The sequence below is a fragment of the Orbicella faveolata genome, unplaced genomic scaffold (genome assembly GCF_042242905.1).
Source record: "Orbicella faveolata isolate gen_17 unplaced genomic scaffold, um_ofav_v1 contig_25, whole genome shotgun sequence".
Taxonomy (NCBI): Eukaryota; Metazoa; Cnidaria; class Anthozoa; order Scleractinia; family Merulinidae; genus Orbicella; species Orbicella faveolata.
Window position 1 is genome coordinate 11,630,056 of NW_028301553.1, and position 19,945 is coordinate 11,650,000.

Here is a 19,945-nt window from a genome sequence, read left to right on the forward strand (position 1 = left end):
TAAGATCTACAACGCTTCCCCTTAACATATACCTCACTGTCCTTCAATAGGCATAATTCATAATACATCAAATACATAATTCTCATAGAAACACTTGTAACCCTTTTCAAGAGGCATTTTAACATAACTTTAAGACTTCTTCCACTTTTTTTTAGCATGCTGTACAATGTTTATGAAAGAAAACTGCTAGGAGTAAACTGATGTCTCAGTGCTCCGCTTTCCCTCAATAGATGCAACTTGTTCTTCGGGCTGTTAGATTTCTGAAGTATTCAGCATGCCCTCAGTACAACACAACAAAACTGAACTTTGCTTTCTTTCCATGTGTGTAGCACTTGTTGAAGTGACCTCACTTCCATACACTTACGTCATATGTAAACCAGTATAACCAGTTTATTTTTTGTAACACGAGGACTAATAGCATGGAGTTTTAAAGTCGAGTCGAGTCGAGACGAAGAGTCGAGAAGTTTATTTTAAGGAAGAAACGAGTAGAATGATCATCACAGCATTTTCCTGGATCCAGATCTACTCGACGGAGACTCTTATTCAGGTTTTGCCCGGCTTACCCCGACAATACACGCAGCATTCAATTGAGAATATGAACTATATCATGAACATACGAATTTAAGGCAGCCCAATTCAAACTGGTTGTGCTATCTCGGAGGAAATAATAAATTTTCTTTCATTGCCACCTCGCGCATAGATATCAGAAACGACTTATAAAAAGCGTTTATATTGTGATTCCTGAAAGTGAACAAAAAAGTCGTGGGATGTTGTTCTTAAACAGGCCATTATGCATGTGGCTAACTTACATGTGGATATGCTCATATTCTATCGTTTAAATCTGACCTGGTTTTCTTTGCACCAAAGTCTTTTACAAGGATTGAAATTCAAGAAAACCTTAACACCTTAATAATTCATGCTGTTCAGTTTACTTGTGCTCGCCATGGGACGCAAGGCAGTTTCTTTTTGCATATTTTAAGGGAGTTTCAAGGCCTGTTTGAATTACGCCAATTCAGGGGTTCAGTTTTAAAGCCTGGTACCACACAAATGCCCAATCATAAGTGAACCTTATCGTATCACTACCCGATAAAGATCGAGTGTTGCATGGCATCCATGCATCAAACAAAATAAGCGCTGTACAGGTTGGAAACAGTTGTTAGCTACATCAAGCAAAGCCCGCGCTTGTTATGCAAATGTTTAGTTAATTATGGCAGAATTGTATAAAAAATTAACATTTACACAAACCCATAGGCAGAAATATATTTTCAAAATATAAACACTCGGCTAAATTTCAACTAGACACTTTTTGTAATAATAACAACAACAACAACCATTTTTATTTGTGATTTAATCTTTGTAATGTCGACTCCAATTTTTAATGTACGGCAAGTTTCGGATAAACTTTGATTAGTAGCTAGAGGTTTAAAAGTGAAACCGTCTAAAGCTAAGAGATTTAACGGCCCAAATAATGTAACAATCGTTGCCTAGAAATGCTAGGTATGCGACAATAATTTAGTTTCATCTATTCTTTTTTTTTAATTTCGAGCGACCAGCTTTAAAACTCTACAGAATGAACTTAAAGGGTATTTTTCTAGTTATAGTGGCCGTTAGTTCCATCATAATCGTCGGTTTTATTGTTTATGTGAACAACATTTACGAAGTCGCAGCGTTTAGCGAGCAGATCGATGTTGTTTCGTCAGCTCTATTTCGCAAATATGCAACACAAAGAGGCACAGAGTTGTCAACTCGAAAGCCATTTGTTTATCTCACGGAAACTGAGCAATGTCTTCCTCCGTACTTGGCTTCATCTTCTCAGATTGGCGATCCACAGAAATGCAACTGTGATGTAATAGTGCTGAGTTACCGAGCAATGTGCCAAGAAAACAATCAATCACATGTGAGTTATTTGTTTGATCCCAATACTCTGTTTGCGTCTGGACGAAATGTACTTTTCTTTGCCGCAATGGACAGAAGACCGGGCTATCATTATTACATATTTTTAAACGACGACACAGTTCTCAAGTACAACAAATTTACCCCCGCCGCCATGAAAACACTGTCGCCTTTTCGAGCTGTGGAGGCCTGGCTGTTAGATTTCGAACCAGTGGTTGGTGTGCTGGATTACAAGGTTCACCATGGAGCAGACGTTGTACTTACACTCAGAAGAGACTTGTGTGGTATAAACGAAACATCGCTGGTCCTTCCTACTGTGCTTTTCGACGCACTCTTTAACGCTTACCATCACGAAGCTATTGGGCATATTCTTCCCTATCCGTCACAGTATGAACAAGAATGTGCTTTCTGCAGTCATAGGAAAGCTTTGATCGCCGTCGAGGTCAAATTTGGTGGCCAAGCACTCATGTTTGCTCCAGTCACTGGTGGCAATCGCTTACACCGCAGGCATGAAACCAATCGGAGGAACATGGGGGCCATATCGCGGGAATTCGTCGAAAACTTCAAGCGGGAGGCCCCTGCAAAGCTAAGAAGTCACGTGATATTTGAAATGTTATACAACCGTGCCAAGTACCACCTTAGTCTACACTCGAGGTCGTATTGTGCAAATGTAACTCGCCACCAACCTATTATCCCATACAAGCATTTGCTAAGTGATGTTTGACCCTCTCTGGCTTTCGGACGTTCAAAATATTCAAAAATTTAAAGTGGTCTCCTTTCTCTTGTAACTGTTAACCAATTTATGAACAGTTCACACTAGTCTCGTAGTTTTAATAAGAAGCTTTGATTTAGGTATAAAATAGCAATGTAAGCTAATATAAATGCCATCATTTATTTTTACCATTTTTCCTTTTTTCACTAGTTATACTTTCTTTTAATCCTGTTTTCCATTTTACTCTTATTCATCGTAACATTTGATTCGTGCCTGTACCAAATGAATCAAGGCCGGGAAGTCCGTATTGGGAAGTATTAATTAAGACCAAGGGCACAGATTTTCCCAATACGCACTGACCAAGGCTGGCAAATACAGTATTGCTTTGAAAGCAACTATTGTGTTGAATTTTAATTAAAACATTTCAGTTCATATAAAATCACCAGAAAGTGAAGCAGAAAGACTTTTAGAGGGTGGGCCGGCTGGCCACCTCTACAATTCTTCAGAAAGCTAGTTAATAACTTAATATTGTTATTCACTTAAATTTTTAACGGTCGCATTGTGATTTTTCCTCGATTCTCTAAGTTATTTAGGCTAAGAAAATGAAACTTGATTCTCGAAAAATGAGATACCAAGGATACATTTTTATTCTATTAAACATGATTTATATCATGGTTTGCCGCCAATTTTAAGGTCGGCACACAAGACGCGACTAGTCCCTGCAGCTAGTCCCCTGAAGAGTTTACACGAAGGGACTGGTCGCAGGGACTTGTCCCACGAACAGTTCACACGAAGCGTTTTGAGGAAGAACTTGCAGGGACTTGTCGCAAAAATTCAAACCAGTTTTAATTCGTGGGACTAGTCGCAGGGACCAAATTTTTACTCCCTGCGACCAGATTTTACGGTAAAAATGGCCAGTTCACACGATGGGACTTGTCCCCGCGACTTGTTGCAGGAACAACTTACTGTCGCAAGGACTAGTCCCTTTGTGTCTGCCGACCGTTCGTCTCTTTTAGGAATAATTCAATTTTACCGGAAAACTACAGAATTAACATGCAGATTTAAGAGTTTTGAACATGAAAAATACATAAGATGTATTCTTTCAACTTTGTGCAAAATTTGACTTTAATTTACGTTATTCTAAAAATTGGAGGCTGCTTCGCCCCCATAACTTAATTTGAACATTAGATCGGGCGAGAAACAGCGCACTTTGACTTCATTTTCAAATTTTTGCAGATTTCTTCGAGTTAAAAAAAATCCTTGAATTGTTTTAAGATAATATATATTTCGTAATGATCTGCCCCTTTTGTATGATGTGATACGAGGATCTTTGAATATTTCGCTTAGCAATGGTTGTTGATAAGTTCTACAAAGGCGGACTCTAACACCTCTTTTTTTTATTATTTTATTTATTTATTTGAAGTAACACGTCTTTAAAAAATTACTCGTAACACAAATTACAAATTACAATTATAACAAAGTACTCTGGTATGGCTACTCCGATACTACAATGTACATTACTTATTTACACCAGGTGTTACTTATTTACATTAGGAAAACGAACAAAAAAAAGTAATTAATTAATTCTGACAACACATATTAGTTACAATTAAATCAAACAGGATAGAAAACAAGAAATACAAAAAAGAGAAAGAAAAAATAAAAGGAAAGGGAAACTCAAAATTACAAAATAAGCAAAAAAAGCAAACAAACAACTAATAGCGCGGGGAAGGGGGAGAAGGAACGATTTCTAATCTTGATTTAATACAATTAAAAATAACTTAGTCCGTAAAGTTTGAGAGGAGCATTGTCACGTTACGAGTACTTTTTCGGTGTTAATTTACAAATTTTCAACTTTATATTTATAGGTGGTTCTAGCAATAAATTCGGTCAGTATAAGTGAACTGTTATTTAGTTTACTTACATACACATAGAATTTCATGAAAAGGAGAGTGTAATTGAATTTTCCCACTAGCTCCATGTATGTTGGGTGTTTTAAGGTGGCGAAAAGCGTTTCTTTTGTATCTGGTCTAAAGTTTCAACCATTCTGAGTGTTAAACCAATTAATGACTTTGCATGTGAAGGTTTTTTTAAAATTAGCAGTCGATAAAGGTGTGATTTATGGAGTCTGGCTCACCACAGTTAATGGCTGTATTTATCCCATATCTGAAGAGTTCTTTCTTTGTAATGGCAATCCTATGAATAAATTTGAATTGAAATTCTTTCAGCTTATTTTCTTTGCATGTTTTTGAAGCCATTTTAAAAACATCTGTTCAATTCTCTGTGTCTATAGATCGTTTTCACTGTCACGCAATAAAAAAATAAATCGAAAACCATCTAGTGGAAAAAGCTATGAAATTATGATGTTATAGAAGATAACTAAATAAGCCACTTCTCCAAGTTTTAGGCCTGCGCGTTTCCCCAAACTTCAGATATTCGTCGAAATGTTTCGCCGATATTTACAGAGCCCAGTATGAAAACGCCATGTTGGTATACCTCCGTGGTACACCAATATGGCGGCCGGAAAATAGTGTAAACATCTGGAACTTACTTTGGCTATCTAGGCGACTGATTATCAGTACTGATCAAACAAGCATTTGCATAAGCACTTTTCCAAATGCTTTAACTTCTAAAAAGGCTCAAAATCATGGGATAAGTATATATTTTTCGACAAACTCGATCATAGCCTTGTGTCACGCACCTCCATAACCCTGAAATTCAAAATGCTCTGGATTCCAAACGAAGCACGCTATTGAACTGTAAAATTGTAAACAAATATAAATATACCGCCTCTTGTGCCTGATGAGGACAAAAACTTTGGTGGCTCTTTCGTTTTGGATTTTAGAAAGTGATGACGTCATGTGAAAACGATCTATTGAAATATCTCTTTTCCATCTTTCCGGGCCAGTATGAGGTGATTGGTGTTTTTAACGAGAAGTAGGCGATAATAGTCTCTTGCCCTATACGTTTAATTTTTTTCAAAATTGATTTGACTAGTTTCGTTCAGTGAAAAAGATTTCCAGTTTTCTCTATAATTAAAGATCGAATTTTGCCCTAGGACTCGCGCTCTGTTCTTCAAGCTCACAGGAATTGCACTCAAGATTTGACAGAACTGGAGAAAGTTTGTGTTACAATGATATTTAGCTTGAAATTCTTGAAGAGTTAAATATTAACCGTTTTCATTAAAAAGCTATTGGATCATGTGGATACCCTTGATAAACCATTCCCTCATAAATAACGGTTTCCCATTAACTAAGATTTCTTTGTTATTAAAGAGAATGGTGTCGGTTCCTTGATCATAATTGTACAGAGTCTTGATTTCATCAAGTGCAATAAGTATGTCTCTATAGAATGTTGGAATGTGCCTTAAATATTTGACATCGTAGTTACATCGAAGCAGGAAATTGAGACCTCCGTGTTTGTTAAAAAAGAAATAGCCCGGTACTACTTTCCAATTGCAGTTATCTCTAAAGAGAAGTCTTTTGATCCATGCACGTCTGAGCGATTTTATCGTAAGTTCGATGTCAACCATCCGTAAGCCCCCCGTGGAAAGGTCTTGGTACATACTAGTCCGTTTTGTTTTGTCCTTGTTATTTTTCCAAAGGAAACGAAACATTTTATCTTTTACCACCGGCACTATTTCCTTAGGGACGTTAACATTTGAAATTGAGTTTATTAAGTTAGACAACCCCAAAGATTTAATTATTAGTACTTTTCCATAGAGTGGTAATCCCCTCGATTTCCAAATGTCTAAATTTGTCTCAGTTTTTGCACTTTCAAATTGAAGTTCATCTGGTTATTACCTTTTTCGTCATAGGAAACATATATTCCTAATAATTTTGTGGGAGTATTTATCCATTTCATCCCTAGCGGTTTGGTTCTATTATTCAACCATTCCCCTAACCAGAAGGCTTTTGTTTTCTCTCCGTTGAGCACTAATCCAGAGAAATTCCTAAAAGCGCTCATAGTTTTCAGGGCTTGTTCAGCAGAAGCAACATCAGCACAGAATAAGTTGATATCGTCTGCAAATTGGCTTAGTTTGATCTCTGAGCCAAAAATTCTGATTCCTTTTATGATTGCGTTTTGTCTCATTTTGTTTGATAGTATTTCTGAAGTCAGGATAAACAGATATGGCGAGAGTGGGAATCCTTGTCTATCTCCTCTAGAGGGTTTAAATCAGTCCGTTGCAAAACCGTTGTTCAAAGCTGCGCTTTCTATGTCCATGTAGAAGTTCTCGATCCATTTTCTTAAGCTATCACCTCTTGGAATTTGTACATTTGCCGTTCTTTTTGTTTTTCTGTATCGCGACCTTTTTCCCTCTCGCATTTGTCTCTGTGTCATTAGGAGGACATTTTACCAGAGTAGAGCCGTTAGAGGTTATAGGTTACGTAGTTTTCTTAGTTTGTAGAGTTCGAAACCCCTGTAATTTACGATGTGATAGTTTTTTTTTAATAACGTTCCCATTAATTTTACGATATGTTTTAGGCTCTCTAGATATTAGCACTGGAGGGACAAAGTTTGAAGTATTCCGTGAATATGTTGGTTATGTGCATTTTGTCTTGTTGCTCCGGGCCCGGCTACTTGACCTGTTTGGAGTTCTACGCTGCTTCTCATTATCACGGGTGTCATATTTATCTTTAATTTGTGCGTCCAGCTTCGCCAGAGATAGCTGTAATATTCCTTCTGGAAAGCTATAAGTTTGTCTTAAAGAGACGTTCCTATGTCCAACGTCAGGATGCATCAGTAGTCTAGTCATTTCAGTGGAATATGCCGAAAGTATCGTTAACGCACTGTGATGAAATGATACCCGGGAATTAAAGAGCTGCTGTTCTTCTTGTATACCATGAAAAGCTGTGCTACGATTGGTGTTTAAGGCGAACCCTTAACCATTCCGCCAATTTGATCATGGGAGGCAACCATAAACCTTATTCTGACAGGGCTTTTTCTGGTCTTCTGGGACTAGGAGATGGAGCTAGCTTTTGAGGCCGCCATTTTATAACTCTTACAGCCTTAAAGCTAACACAATGAAACTTATAACACAACTCAGCTCATCGTGAAGGAAGAGATCAACAAATTAAACGAAATTCCTGTGAGCTGAACTTACTCCAGTGGGGACGTTCGTTAAGCTGGTTACTATTTCTTTGATGGCATGACAGTGAAACTAGCAATTTTTAGTATCACCCAACTAGTGGACTAAGGCAAATCCTGCATTTTGATTGGCTACGCTACTAGGGGACTATTAGTAATAGTCATCGAGTAGCGAAATTGGCGCCATCGAGCGTAACGCTTTCTTTCGTTTTATTCCCAAAAAAATATTTCTTCAACTTGCATTTGCTAACTTTATTATTACCTTTTCTGTCCGACTAGTTGGATGATACTAAAACAATTAGACCCTTCGCCCTCAAGGGCCACGGGTCAATAGCCCATTCCGCTTCGCCTCATGGGCTATTGACCCGTAGCCCGCAAGGGCTACGGGTCTAATTGTTAAATAGACCTTGAGCTAAGCGGGGCGGGGGATGGGGAGGGGGATGGGGAGGGGATTTCCTTGCGCTCCCGGCTTTCCTCCTTCTGCGGTTTTTTTAACCAAAATAAGGAGGGGGGGAGGTCCCTCCCCTAGATCCGCCACTGAAATTGACTACTCTCAAGTTACTTAAAAAACAGTTTCTTAATGACCAGAGGTACGTTAAGAAATATTTTATCATTTGTGTCAAAAGTATCAATACCTGGAATAAATTCCAGGGATTTATGGGAGTAAAGGAAACAAAGAGAGAGCAAGAACACGCTCACCGTGTCAGGAAAAACCATGACAACGAGAGTGTAAGCAACAGCGTAATTTTCCTCTAATCAAGATAGGAGAAAGTTTCGTATCAGTCAACTATATTCACGAAATTAAAAGAAAACTTTAAAAGCCATGAATTTTTCCTATCAAGAGAAATTTTTCCTTTGATAACTTTGGCACAGAAAATAATGTGAAACTAGTTGACAAGGCCTTTTCTCCGGGCGCTTTGAACTTCTCAAAAAGCGCATGCCTTCCTGAAAAAGTTAAACATGTTAAAGAATTTCTGTTTAGTTAGTAACATTGGCAAAAGCTACCTTCATTGTTGTAGTAACTTCATGCATTGATCCGTTAACGGGAAACGGTTACACGGCGTGTCACGAGGCAAAACAAAGTGAAAAACAAGTCAAAAGTGAGTTTATTATTTTGATTCTCGAGCGCGCGCTGTGTTATCGGGATGACAGCATGGAGACGATACAGTCTGAAAAAAATAGTTTGATTCTTTTTTCTTGTATTTGTAGCAGCTTGAAAACAGGTGAAAAAATCTGTGAAAAGATGGAAATCCCAACCTAAGAGAAAAGAACCAGGTTAAGTTTGTAAATATTTGCCAATAGACAATATTCAATAATCAATAAGTCAATATGTTCCAAGAGGTATTAATCACATTAAAGCCGGCACGCAAAGAAAATAAGCAAAACCCAAATCCAAAGAATTTTTGTAATCGCTGTCACAAATCGCTGGCTGTTACGCATTCTCTCCAAGTAATAAATAATGATAAATACTGCAATGTCAGTAATTTGCATCGACGACTTTCAACCATCTTTTTGAACTAAATTCTCGTGATATCGATCATAATTGAAAAAGCTTGGAAAATCACGGGTTTACAGTTTCTTGCTTGTGTAGGCTTTTAGAATTTTGCAATTTTCTAGTAGCATTATGTTCAACATTAGTCTTCCTAAATGTAGCTGTTACAGTTGCGGGATAGGATTAGTCGTCTCTTTTTTAGGTGGGAACGATAGCTCACAAGACTATATGTACTTCAGATTACCACTTTTTAATCTTGAGAATTTAACTTTCCCGTTGCCGGCATGCAACTCCCACTTAAAATCCGACTAACGAAGTCATATGCCAACTGCCGATTAAGTAAGTTCGCTGAGCTGTGATTGGTTAATTTAGCTACGAAATACCTGGTAAAAGCGGTGCTTCGAGCTCAAGGCAGAAATTAAGCAAGTAGTAAAGCGTCTAAATTGACAGTCCAGGAATTCCTAGGGTAACAGTACTTTGAGGACCGAAGTTTTTGGAACCAGTCACGTCTGGCCTGTGGCTGGACAAACACACGCGAACTCCCAACAGTGTAGTTTATAACTGTTGTCAATCATCCTCAATTCAAAGAGTCACCTCTGCGGGTTAGGATTGATAGCGGAGCACCGGCGGCCCGAAGGGCCGCCAAGCGGAGCTCCATACCAATATAGGAAAACCCATGAATGATTTCCTCATGCTTATCATGGCTAGCGGTATTGCTCGTGGGCGCGTACGCACGATGACGACAGCGACGGTGACGGAGTCGCGCAAGATCGTGGTGATACTCCAACTAAGAGGTTGACAGAGACATGCATACTTGGTTTATAGCGTCCTTCTTTGATATTGGACATCCATGTAATGGTCAATTGACACGCCTGTCAAAACTAGGTATCCGCTGACCAGTATCATGTGATCATATCGCGGGATCAAGTTTAGAGCTCATCGAGGTCACGTTTCTTTTGGAGTTGACCGCTGACCAAGTGCAAGTTTCCGATTGGATCGCGGGCTCATGTCAGGTTACCTTGTTGTAAACAGGGCCGGGTTGTTCGGACGCCTGTTAACGCTCACCCAGGATTATAATAGTTAACCGAAGTATAATTTTTTCTAGTATACAAATGTTTTTCGCTGCGTTTGTTTTATGTATTTTGAGATTGAGATTATTCAAATTCAAAACAGAAGGCCAAACAACGTAAAGTTACAAATCTCAAATCAAAATTCTCGCTTCTCCTGGGTTAGCTTAATTAATCGGGCTTTAAACAACCCGGCCCAGGAGTGCCGCTTTTAGGCTTGGCTAAATCTATATATTAGATTCCATCCATTTTGTGTTTCTTATTTTTCAAGGCTTGTACGACCAGAAAACGCAATCGTTAATCGTGGTTTGAACTTCAGAGTATTCGTGTGTTTGAAAGGGGCCGTAGTACAATCAGCTCAAAATATTATTTAAAGATTGTCCTAGTTTTCTTGACTTTCTTTCGGTGATTTTGAGCATATAAAAAGTTTTTTAAAGCGCGAGTGCAAGTGCAAAAGTGCAAAAGGTTTTTCATGAAGGAACTCGCACAGCATGAAGTTGACAAACCGTTTCACAAGTTTTCAATTACCAAAAGAGACATATATAACACAAAGATATGCAATGAACGTGCAATGTAAGTTTATAACAGTAAATTAATGTTGTCCCAAGAGCCCTCAAGAGGAGAATTGACAGAATTAGTAAATTTCTGTCGTAGGCTCGAGACAGGTAACCTTCCTGCCGGCGCTTTTTTAACTTGAAGCGAAATGGTAGGTGACTGCACGCGGGCTATAAATAATGGTTGAGAACAAAAAGAAATCAATACCATCTAACACTGCACAGTGGGAAGCTTGTGCTCGTTGCTTGGCTGGGAGATGTGACCTACAGCTTCCTCGTACGATGGCGGAGGTGCTCTTGGTAGAGGTCCAGCAGAATAACCTGGGAAGGGAGAATGGGGTGCTGGATAATATATCCCTGCAGCACATGGCGGTGGAGGTATATTTGGGTGAGATCCAGGAGGTTTAGAAGAAAATGGCTGCTCTGCATCAGGATTGTGAGGCGGGTTTAGATGACCTTCGCGTTGGCTTGGATCGCCTCTTCCGAAGTATGAAGTATGATCACCTCCTCCTGGATCATTCATCACAGACGTTGGGTAACCTGGGCAGTTCTTGGAGTTGGAGTTCAAGATATTTGCAGTCAGGACTGCAAATGGATCCATCAAATCAACCTCTCTCGGTGGTGCTGTGCTCTTGTACATCTTTTTCTTCAAGGTATAGTGGGTCTTTGCTGTTTTGGCTCTGAACAGCCAGCGGTAAGGCCAAGTCATCAGCAACAAGGTGGCAATCCAGAAAAACAGCGGCCGAATCCAAAATGGCTTCACCCTCAAATCCACGTATGCAGATATCCTCTTCTTCAATCCAGGAATTTCTTTGCTCGACGAGTAATCAGTATAGACATCTCGGTGGCGATTTCTGTCCAACATTTCTGCCACTTGCCTCTCGTAGTCATCTGCAGTTTCTTGGTCACCGAATAGGATACTTGGGCGGATCTTGATTCGATTTAGAGCCACAGTACTCAATGCTGGCATCTCCTTCTTAGAAACATCAAGCCATGAACCAAAGGAGAACACGTCCTGGTCCACATATGTCACAACTTTCTCTGTGTAAGTCTCGGTGCTGGAATGCTTGTTACCGTCTTCGCCTGTTTCGTGCACGACGCGCCCACTTGTCTCGTAATGGTAGCCTTTTACAACCATGTTGATCCTCGGTGGAACCTCGTGCATTCTTTGTATGTAGCACCAAGCCGTCTCGTCTTCCATGATGTTCCATGAGGTAGTCCAGCTCGTGGGAGAAGGCGCTTTCTAGCAGGACAATCACAGGAGAGAGACAAAGCATTACAATGGCGAAGATTCTCAACATCTCAAATACGTAACCATACTTTGTGCATTGGGACAGATCACATCCAACAAAGTAGATAAGCCAAAGATAGAAAGAGAAAAACATGTCCATCGAAATAAGCCTGCACAAACTCGCATTTCGGTAGAAACCTCGTTTGCGGCTCAATTCTTTGGCGTCGCTTTCCCTTTGATAATCCTGAACGGCTTGCTGGTATTCTTGGATGCTTTGATCGAGTTCCTCTTGATTTCCGGCTGCGGCAACTCGTTGCAGACGCCTCCCCAGCTCCTCATCAACTTGTTCCCGTCTCATCTGATCATCTTTTTCTTCCTCGCCTTCCTTGCAAGACGTCCTGCACAAAGCGCAGCACCACAGCACGAACGGCAGAAGGATTTGTACCAGGACAGCAACAGAGATCACAACTGGGACTACAATGGGGTTGTCATCAAAGTTGGTAGGTTTATTCCGCGCTGGGCCTAAAATTGGATGATACCAAGGTGTTTCTCGAGTTCTAGGATACCAAAACTTAGCACTGAGGAAGGGCTAGGCCCGAAACGTCTGCTATATAATTGAGGTTATTTTGGATTATTTTATTACTCTTTTTAACTTATGATATTTTCAAGCAACTGTTTGCACGAACTTAAAACAAAAAATAAAATGCCATAGATATTATTTCGAATGAAAAGAAATGTTGCTTTGGTTAATTTTGGTACGGAAAATAATGTTAAATCTGTTGACTGAAAGCTACCTTTATACAGGCACTTTGAGCTTTTCTAGGAGCTCAAGACTTTCTGAAAAAGTACAAGAATTTCTATTTCATTTGCGAGATTGGCAGAACTTACCTTCTTTGTTAGTATTTTCTGAGGCACGCGAGGCTGCTTGTGAAGTTAATGTAAGAATCACGTATATCGTTAACGGTTTCATGTGTTAGTAGTAACTTATTCAACCGTTAAAGCGACACCGTTAAACTGGTTTCGCGACGGAAAACTAGCTGAAAAATTTCGTCATAAAAGCGAGTTTATCATTCGAATTCTGAGCGCGCGCTGTGTGCTGTTATGATAATGTCACAATGGAAACTATACAAATTGCAAAGAAATTGTGTTTTGTTCTTGTAATATCATGGATGACAAATTACTCCTTAATTTTGGCGCATTAATTTCACATGTGAATTAACAAACTTGCCATGGCAACGTTTGGAGCGAAATTTCTTGTTACAATAAACAAGTCAAAAACTCACGATTAGTATAGGTAATCATACGGTTTTTTCTCGTTCAATTTGGAGTTAATTTGCACTTGCATTGTGAGTTTTTCAAAAAGCTGATATTGCACAAGCCGCTTTTACTTACTAATAATATAAGTATGAAACAATTTGCCTAGAGGAAGTGCCGGAAGACCTTTCTTGAAGCCATTTTTTCTCATTTGAGAAAACTTTTTTCAAAGTTTCCGCACAAAATTTTCGTCATCATTTTACGTAATATTATTGGCTTCGAAAATTTCCTATTGTCTTTCAGCCAATCATAATACAGAATTACGATGTGGAATTTGCACTGGTGTTACACTTGAACTGCACTGCTCTCAGCCAATCAGAATCGAGTAATTTTTTCGTGTATATTATTATAAGCGTAATTTGTCACCCACGATATTAAAAAGTAATAAAATGGTATACTCGTGAAATTAACAAATACTTTCACTTATGGTTTGCGAAAATTTTAATAACTTCCCCAGCCTTTGAAAACGGAGCTTTATTATTTTTCCGGTTAGGCCTATCTTCCACACTAATCCGTCTCGGAAACGAAGCTTTTCGAAAACGGTCTTTAGACCGGAAGAATTTGAAAATGCCGGCTTTGCGTTTTAAGGTCGGCACACACGAGGGGACTTGTCCCTGCAACTAGTCCCCTGAAGAGTTTACACGAAGGGACTGGTCGCAGGGACTTGTCCCACGAACAGTTCACACGAAGAGTTTTGAGGAACAAGTCGCAGGTACTTGTCCCAAAAATTCAAACTGGTTTGAATTCGTGGGACTAGTCACAAGGACTAAAGTTGGTCCCTGCGACTAGATTTTGAAGCAAAAACGGCTAGTTCACACGATGGGACTTGTCCCCGCGACTTGTTGCAGGGGCTTGTCGCAGGCACAAGTCTCCCCGTGTGTGCCGACCTTAAAGTTAGAGTTGACGGAAAATATTTTATAAAAGGAGCTTTCCGATAACCGTGATATTCCCCTACCCTAGTTTTACTCAAACAGGAATGCAAGACGACCGGTGATTCTCACGCTTTCAAATTCCTCCGGCGTAGTGTGGACGGAAAACGTTTGATGTGTTTTCATAGTGAAACCTCTGGACCTGACCTACGAGGCCAAATATTTTACATTTCCCGATTGTATTCCAATTTCTCCATGGTCAGTAACGCATTTCCCGTTAATAAAATCACCAATTACTTCTGACCAACAAGAAGGCGAGGTTGTATCGTCCACCGATATATATATGGGATCTCATACAGCGCAGCGTCGCTTTTTTAATGAGTGATAGACTACTGGCAGCCGGTCTCCGGAATTTCTCGTCCCAATCCCTACTAGTCTAAAATGTCTCGCATTATGATCCACGCCTCAGCCCCGTACCGATTTTTAGAAAAGTACTTTCTGCTACAGTGGGGCGCATTTGTCGAATAGCCATTCGTCTAACGTCAGAGCCCTTAGATCTTTTATTAACTTTAAAACTGAGAGCAATCGCCTCATGTCCTCCTCGTGATTCCAAATGGCAAACATGTAAATCAGCTTTTTTTAATCTCAATCTTGTAACTGATGTTTGTATCGCGTTTTTTAATAAGGTGTATGTCTCATTTCGAGAGGAAAACAGACTGTTAGCAGTCTGAGTGAAGAAGCCTATTGGTCACCCAAATCTAAACAATTTTTCCAATCACTGTCACTCGTGTTTTAATCCGGAAATGATAATCCTTGGTCAGGATACAAAAGTGACAATCATGCATTCTTCCCTGAAAACAAAAAAAATTAAGTCTACAATCTCAGTAATTTTGCAAACTTTCCATTATCTTTTTGAGGTAATTTCTTGTATCGATCATAACTTCAAAAAAATTGAAAAAACCATGGGCTTACAATTTCTTGCGTATGTACTCAAAGGCTTCTAGGATTTTAAAATGTTCTAGAAACGGCTTAACATTAGGCTTCCTAAATGTAGTTGTTGCGGAACAGATAGAGTCGTCTATTTTTTAGGGGGAAATATAGCTCACAAGGCTATATCTTTTTCAGATCACCACTCTCTATTCTTGAGAACTTTAATAGCTCTTGCCGTTGCAGGCTACCAACTCCAACTCCAACTTTGACTAACGAACATATATGAAAATTATAAATCAAGTAAGCTCGCGCAGCTGTGATTGGTTAATTAAGAATACTTGGTAAAGGCCGTGCGTTTGACGCTAAGGTACGTTCTCCGAGCTCAAGGCAGAAACTAAGCAACTAAATACAACGCGTCTAAACTTGACGGTCCAGAAATTGCTAAAGTAAAAGTATCTCATGAACCGTACATTTTGATACCAATCACACCCGTGGCTTCATGGACAAAATGGGTGTAAAACCACATGAATGTGATTGTTTTGGTTTTTTTTTAACAGCAGCATAAATGCTAGTAGAACAAAAATTCTTCAAAACTTTCGCATACTATTAAACGTTAAGCTCCTATTGATTACTTTATGGTATACGTAGCAGAAGCCAAAGCTTCCGCAGTCTTCTAAACTATAGGCTCAGTCATAATATTATTCTTAAAGTGAACCTACTAAAATTTTTTGAAGAATGATCAAATACTTTAATTGGTCAGAACAACTCCGTAACCCAGAAAAGCTCAGTCCAGTTCAATATTTCCCGAAAAAGTTTCGCTGAAGAAATTTAAGCGTGCAGAGTGACAAGGTGCCTTTGCCGGCTGTTCGACAAACTCGGAGTGATAACGTTTAAAAAAATATTAATACTGTAACGTTATCTCTTTATAAACTTAAATCTTCGGAATGTATGAAAATGTACTTTAAAAAAGTTTCACTGTAGAGCTGCCTATTTACTGCACATTTCAAACACACGCGAACTCCCAAAGGTATTTTTTTGCAGCTGTCAATCATCTTCAGGTTAAAATGTCACGTCTATGGGTTACCATTGATAGATATCGATTCATATTATTTGTTTCTTATTTTTCAAGGCTCGTCCAAAAACGCAATCGTTAGTTAGGGTTTGATCTTCAGAGTTTTCCTGTGATTGGCAGGCGCAGTAATAAAGTCAGCTCAAAATAGTAAACCATTGTCTTAGTTTTCCTGACTTTCTTTCGGTGATTGGGAGCGCGCAAATGCAGAACGTCGCTTTAAAGTGCGAGTATAAGTGTAAAAGGTTTTTCATAAAGGAGCTCGCACAGCTTGAGCTCGATAAACCCTTTCAAATGTCTCAAAACACCAAAAGAAACAAAGAAAAACAAAGATTAACAATGAGCGCGCAAATTAACTTAATGTAAGTAATGTTCTCTAAATTAAAAAGCTTAGTAAATTTCAGTCTTAGGCTCGAGACAGGTAACATTCCTGTAGAGGATTTTTTCTCATAAAAAGTAATGGGAGGTGTCTGCACGCAGGCTATAAAAAAAGGTTGAGAAAGACATTACCCTTTTTAACATTACACTGCCGGAGGTTTGTGCTCGTTGCTTGGCTCGGGGTTGTGACCTACAGATGCCTCGTATGATGGCGGAGGCGCACTTGGTAGCGGTCCGGCAGGATGAGCTGGAAATGCAGGTCCGCTATATGGACTGGGCGGTGGATATGGTGCACTGCTGCCCTGGGCTGGATAATTCATCCCTGCAGCATATGGCGGCGGCGGGGCATTTGGCTGAGATGCAACAGGATAAGGAGTATATGGCTGTTCTGCATCAGGATTGTAAGTCGGGTTCAGATGACTTTCGCCTTGGCTTGGATGGCCTTGTCCGAGGTATGGATTAACAGGTGGATATGCCGTACCACCATTTTGGATGGTGAGATTGCCTCCTTCTGCATTATTCATCACAGACATTGGGTAACCTGGGCAGCTGTTGTCTGGACCACTGGCGTTCAAGACAGAGGATTCATTACCAGTCAGGACTGCAATTGGATCCATCACGTCAACCTCTCTCGGTGGTGTTGTGCTCTTGTACATCTTTTTCTTCAAGGCATAGTAGGTCTTTGCTGTTTTGGCTCTGAATAACCAGCGGTAAGGCCAAGTCATCTGCAACAAGGTGGCAATCCAGAAAAACAGCGGCCGAATCCAAAATGGCTTCACCCTCAAATCTACGTACGCAGATATCCGCTTCTTCAGTCCAGGAATTTCTTTGCTCGACGAGTAATCAGTATAGACATCTCGGTGACGATTTCTGTCCAACATTTCTGCCACTTGCCTCTCGTAGTCATCTGCAGTTTCTTGGTCGCCGAATAGGATACTTGGATCGATCTTGACTCGAGTTAGAGCAACCATACTTAGTGCTGGCATCTCCTTCTTAGAAACATCAAGCCATGAACCAAAGGAGAACACGTCCTGGTCCACATATGTTACAACTTTCTCTGTGTAAGTCTCGGTGCGAGACTGCTGGTTTCCGTTGGCGTCTGTGTAATACACCACTCGCGTACGTGTCTCGTAATGGTAGCATTCTACAACCATGTTGATCCTCGGTGGAACCTCGTGCATTCTTTGTATGTAGCCCCAAGCCGTCTCGTCTTCCATGATGTTCTTGAGGTAGTCCAGCTCGTGGGAGAAGGCGCTTTCTAGTAGGACTATCACAGGAGAGAGACAAAGCATTACAATGGCGAAGATTCTTAATATCTCAAAGACGGAACCATACTTTGTGCATTGGGACAGATCACATCCAACAAAGTAGATAAGCCAAAGATAGAAAGAGAAAAACATGTCCATTGAAATAAGCCTGCACAAACTCGCATTTCGGTAGAAACCTCGTTTGCGGCTCAATTCTTTGGCGTCGCTTTCCCTTTGATAATCCTGAACGGCTTGCTGGTATTCTTGGACGCCTTGGTCGAGTTCCTCTTGATTCCCGGCTGCAGCAACTCGTTGAAGACGCCTCCCCAACTCCTCGTCAACTTGTTCTCGTCTCCTCTGATCATCTTCTTCCTCCTCGACTTCCTTGCAAGACGTCGTGCACAAAGCACAGCACCACAGCACGAACGGCAGAAGGATTTGTATCAGGACAGCAACAGAGATTACAACTGGGACTACAATGGGGTTGTCATCAAAGTTGATGGGTTTAGCCCGCGGTGGGCCTACAGTTCGATGATACCAAGGTGTTTCTCGAGTTCTAGTATACCATGTCGGAGTCGTCGGATCCTCTCCTGTGCAGAGTGACCCTTGTCCCCTCCAGTACGAACTGGATCTGCCATCCACACACAAGTAATACCTCACGGAGGGATACGATCCACTGCAGAATGCGAAGCCAAGGTCTCCGGGTCGTTTCCCCGAGTTAGCAAAATTAACTTCTGTGTTGGCTTTGGGGCATGGTTTGGGGCACTCTTTGTTGACGGAACATGTCAGTCCCGTATATCCTGAAGGACAGAGACAGAGGGTTTCGTTACCCGAAGTGTAAACGCATCTTGCTTTACTGTCACATGGTCTTGATGGACAAGTGTTCGACATTGAAGTCACTCCCCTACACATGACTCTGAGGTTGGGCATGTCACGCCATCCATTGTAATGCACCGACCACGTTTTGCTGATATATTCAGGTCTTATTGCGAAATCCTTTACTCTCATGTAAGTCTTATCGTCATAATTACTCGGTGCATACGAACCAGTAACCACCCAGAAGTTGTCCACATACTGTAAATACCATGTCTGAGCGTTGTGTTTATAGACAGGACGAAGATTGCGGAACAAACCCACCACGCGATAGAAATAATCTTTGGTGGGATCGTTCAAAGTGATCCCTTTACCGTCATCAAAGCTCTCATTCAAGTAAACTCTGTCCGAGTTACATTCTCTGAAATCTTCATCCACGCAAACCGCTTTGATCTTGGGAGAGGAATAAGTAGTTGGCACATAGTAGTTGGTCTCTTCTCGTGTGTTGTAGTATTGCCACTGGTTCACGATTCCACCAAATATATCGTTCCTGTTTAAAATCGCTGAACTGAGCCAAGACGCGGGATCCTCGTAAACAGTTGCAGCCACGCCAAAGTAGTCGTTGAGATTGAGTCCAAATACCAAATAGTCGTTACCTTTGCTGACCATGTGATAAAATAGCAAGGTATCATTCTCTAGGCGGTAGACAGGAAAACTGTTGTGGTAGTAGTTCTCCTTAATGTAGACACCTTCGATGATTTTGTACGGCATGGTCGCTTCGTTGATGTTTTGAAAGAAAATCCTCGGACATAACGTAGCAGAACTTGTAAACGCAAGTAATGTAATAAGCACAAACCAAAGGAGCAGACTGGACGCCATGTTTAGTTGTTTAACGGCTGCTTGCCAGAAAGTTTTGCTGTATATAGACGTCTTTCTTGGAATGCTAAAACCTGACTGAAACAAGCTGAAAGAGTAGATTCGAAATATGTAACGCTAGCCAAGTTGTATGTTACCCTACCGGTGAAGTACGTCACGCAGTTTGGCATGGATTCGATCACAGAAGTTTTTTAAATCCGCACGACGTTTCTGAAAGTCTACAGGAATATCTTCATAGAGTTTTTTAATTCGACTAAAATGCTGAGCATAAATGAACATAAATCAAACAGTGGTTAAAGAGTCAAATGATGCTTGGAATTAATAATCTAATTGTGAAATAACCCATGTCCTCACTTCATGCCAATGCCATACAATAACGTATTAGCTGTTTACTCTGTTTGTCTGTCCTGTT

The 19,945-nt window shown here is 40.3% G+C and overlaps 2 protein-coding genes and 1 pseudogene across 2 annotated transcripts; 1 reads left to right on the forward strand and 2 right to left on the reverse strand.

Moving 5' to 3' along the window:
- Positions 1 to 1,353: 1,353 nt before the first annotated feature.
- Positions 1,354 to 4,835, forward strand: LOC149108960 (uncharacterized). Its single transcript, XM_089294937.1, has one exon. It carries the CDS (start codon positions 1,571 to 1,573, stop codon positions 2,615 to 2,617), a length of 1,047 nt encoding a protein of 348 aa, XP_089151063.1. The 5' UTR covers positions 1,354 to 1,570; the 3' UTR covers positions 2,618 to 4,835.
- A 6,047-nt stretch (positions 4,836 to 10,882) lies between these two features.
- On the reverse strand, positions 10,883 to 12,585 carry LOC110041087 (uncharacterized; annotated as a pseudogene).
- A 2,401-nt stretch (positions 12,586 to 14,986) lies between these two features.
- Positions 14,987 to 19,638, reverse strand: LOC149108961 (uncharacterized). Its single transcript, XM_089294923.1, has one exon. The coding sequence runs from the start codon at positions 19,534 to 19,536 to the stop codon at positions 16,741 to 16,743; it is 2,796 nt and encodes a 931-aa protein (XP_089151049.1). The 5' UTR covers positions 19,537 to 19,638; the 3' UTR covers positions 14,987 to 16,740.
- Positions 19,639 to 19,945: the final 307 nt, after the last annotated feature.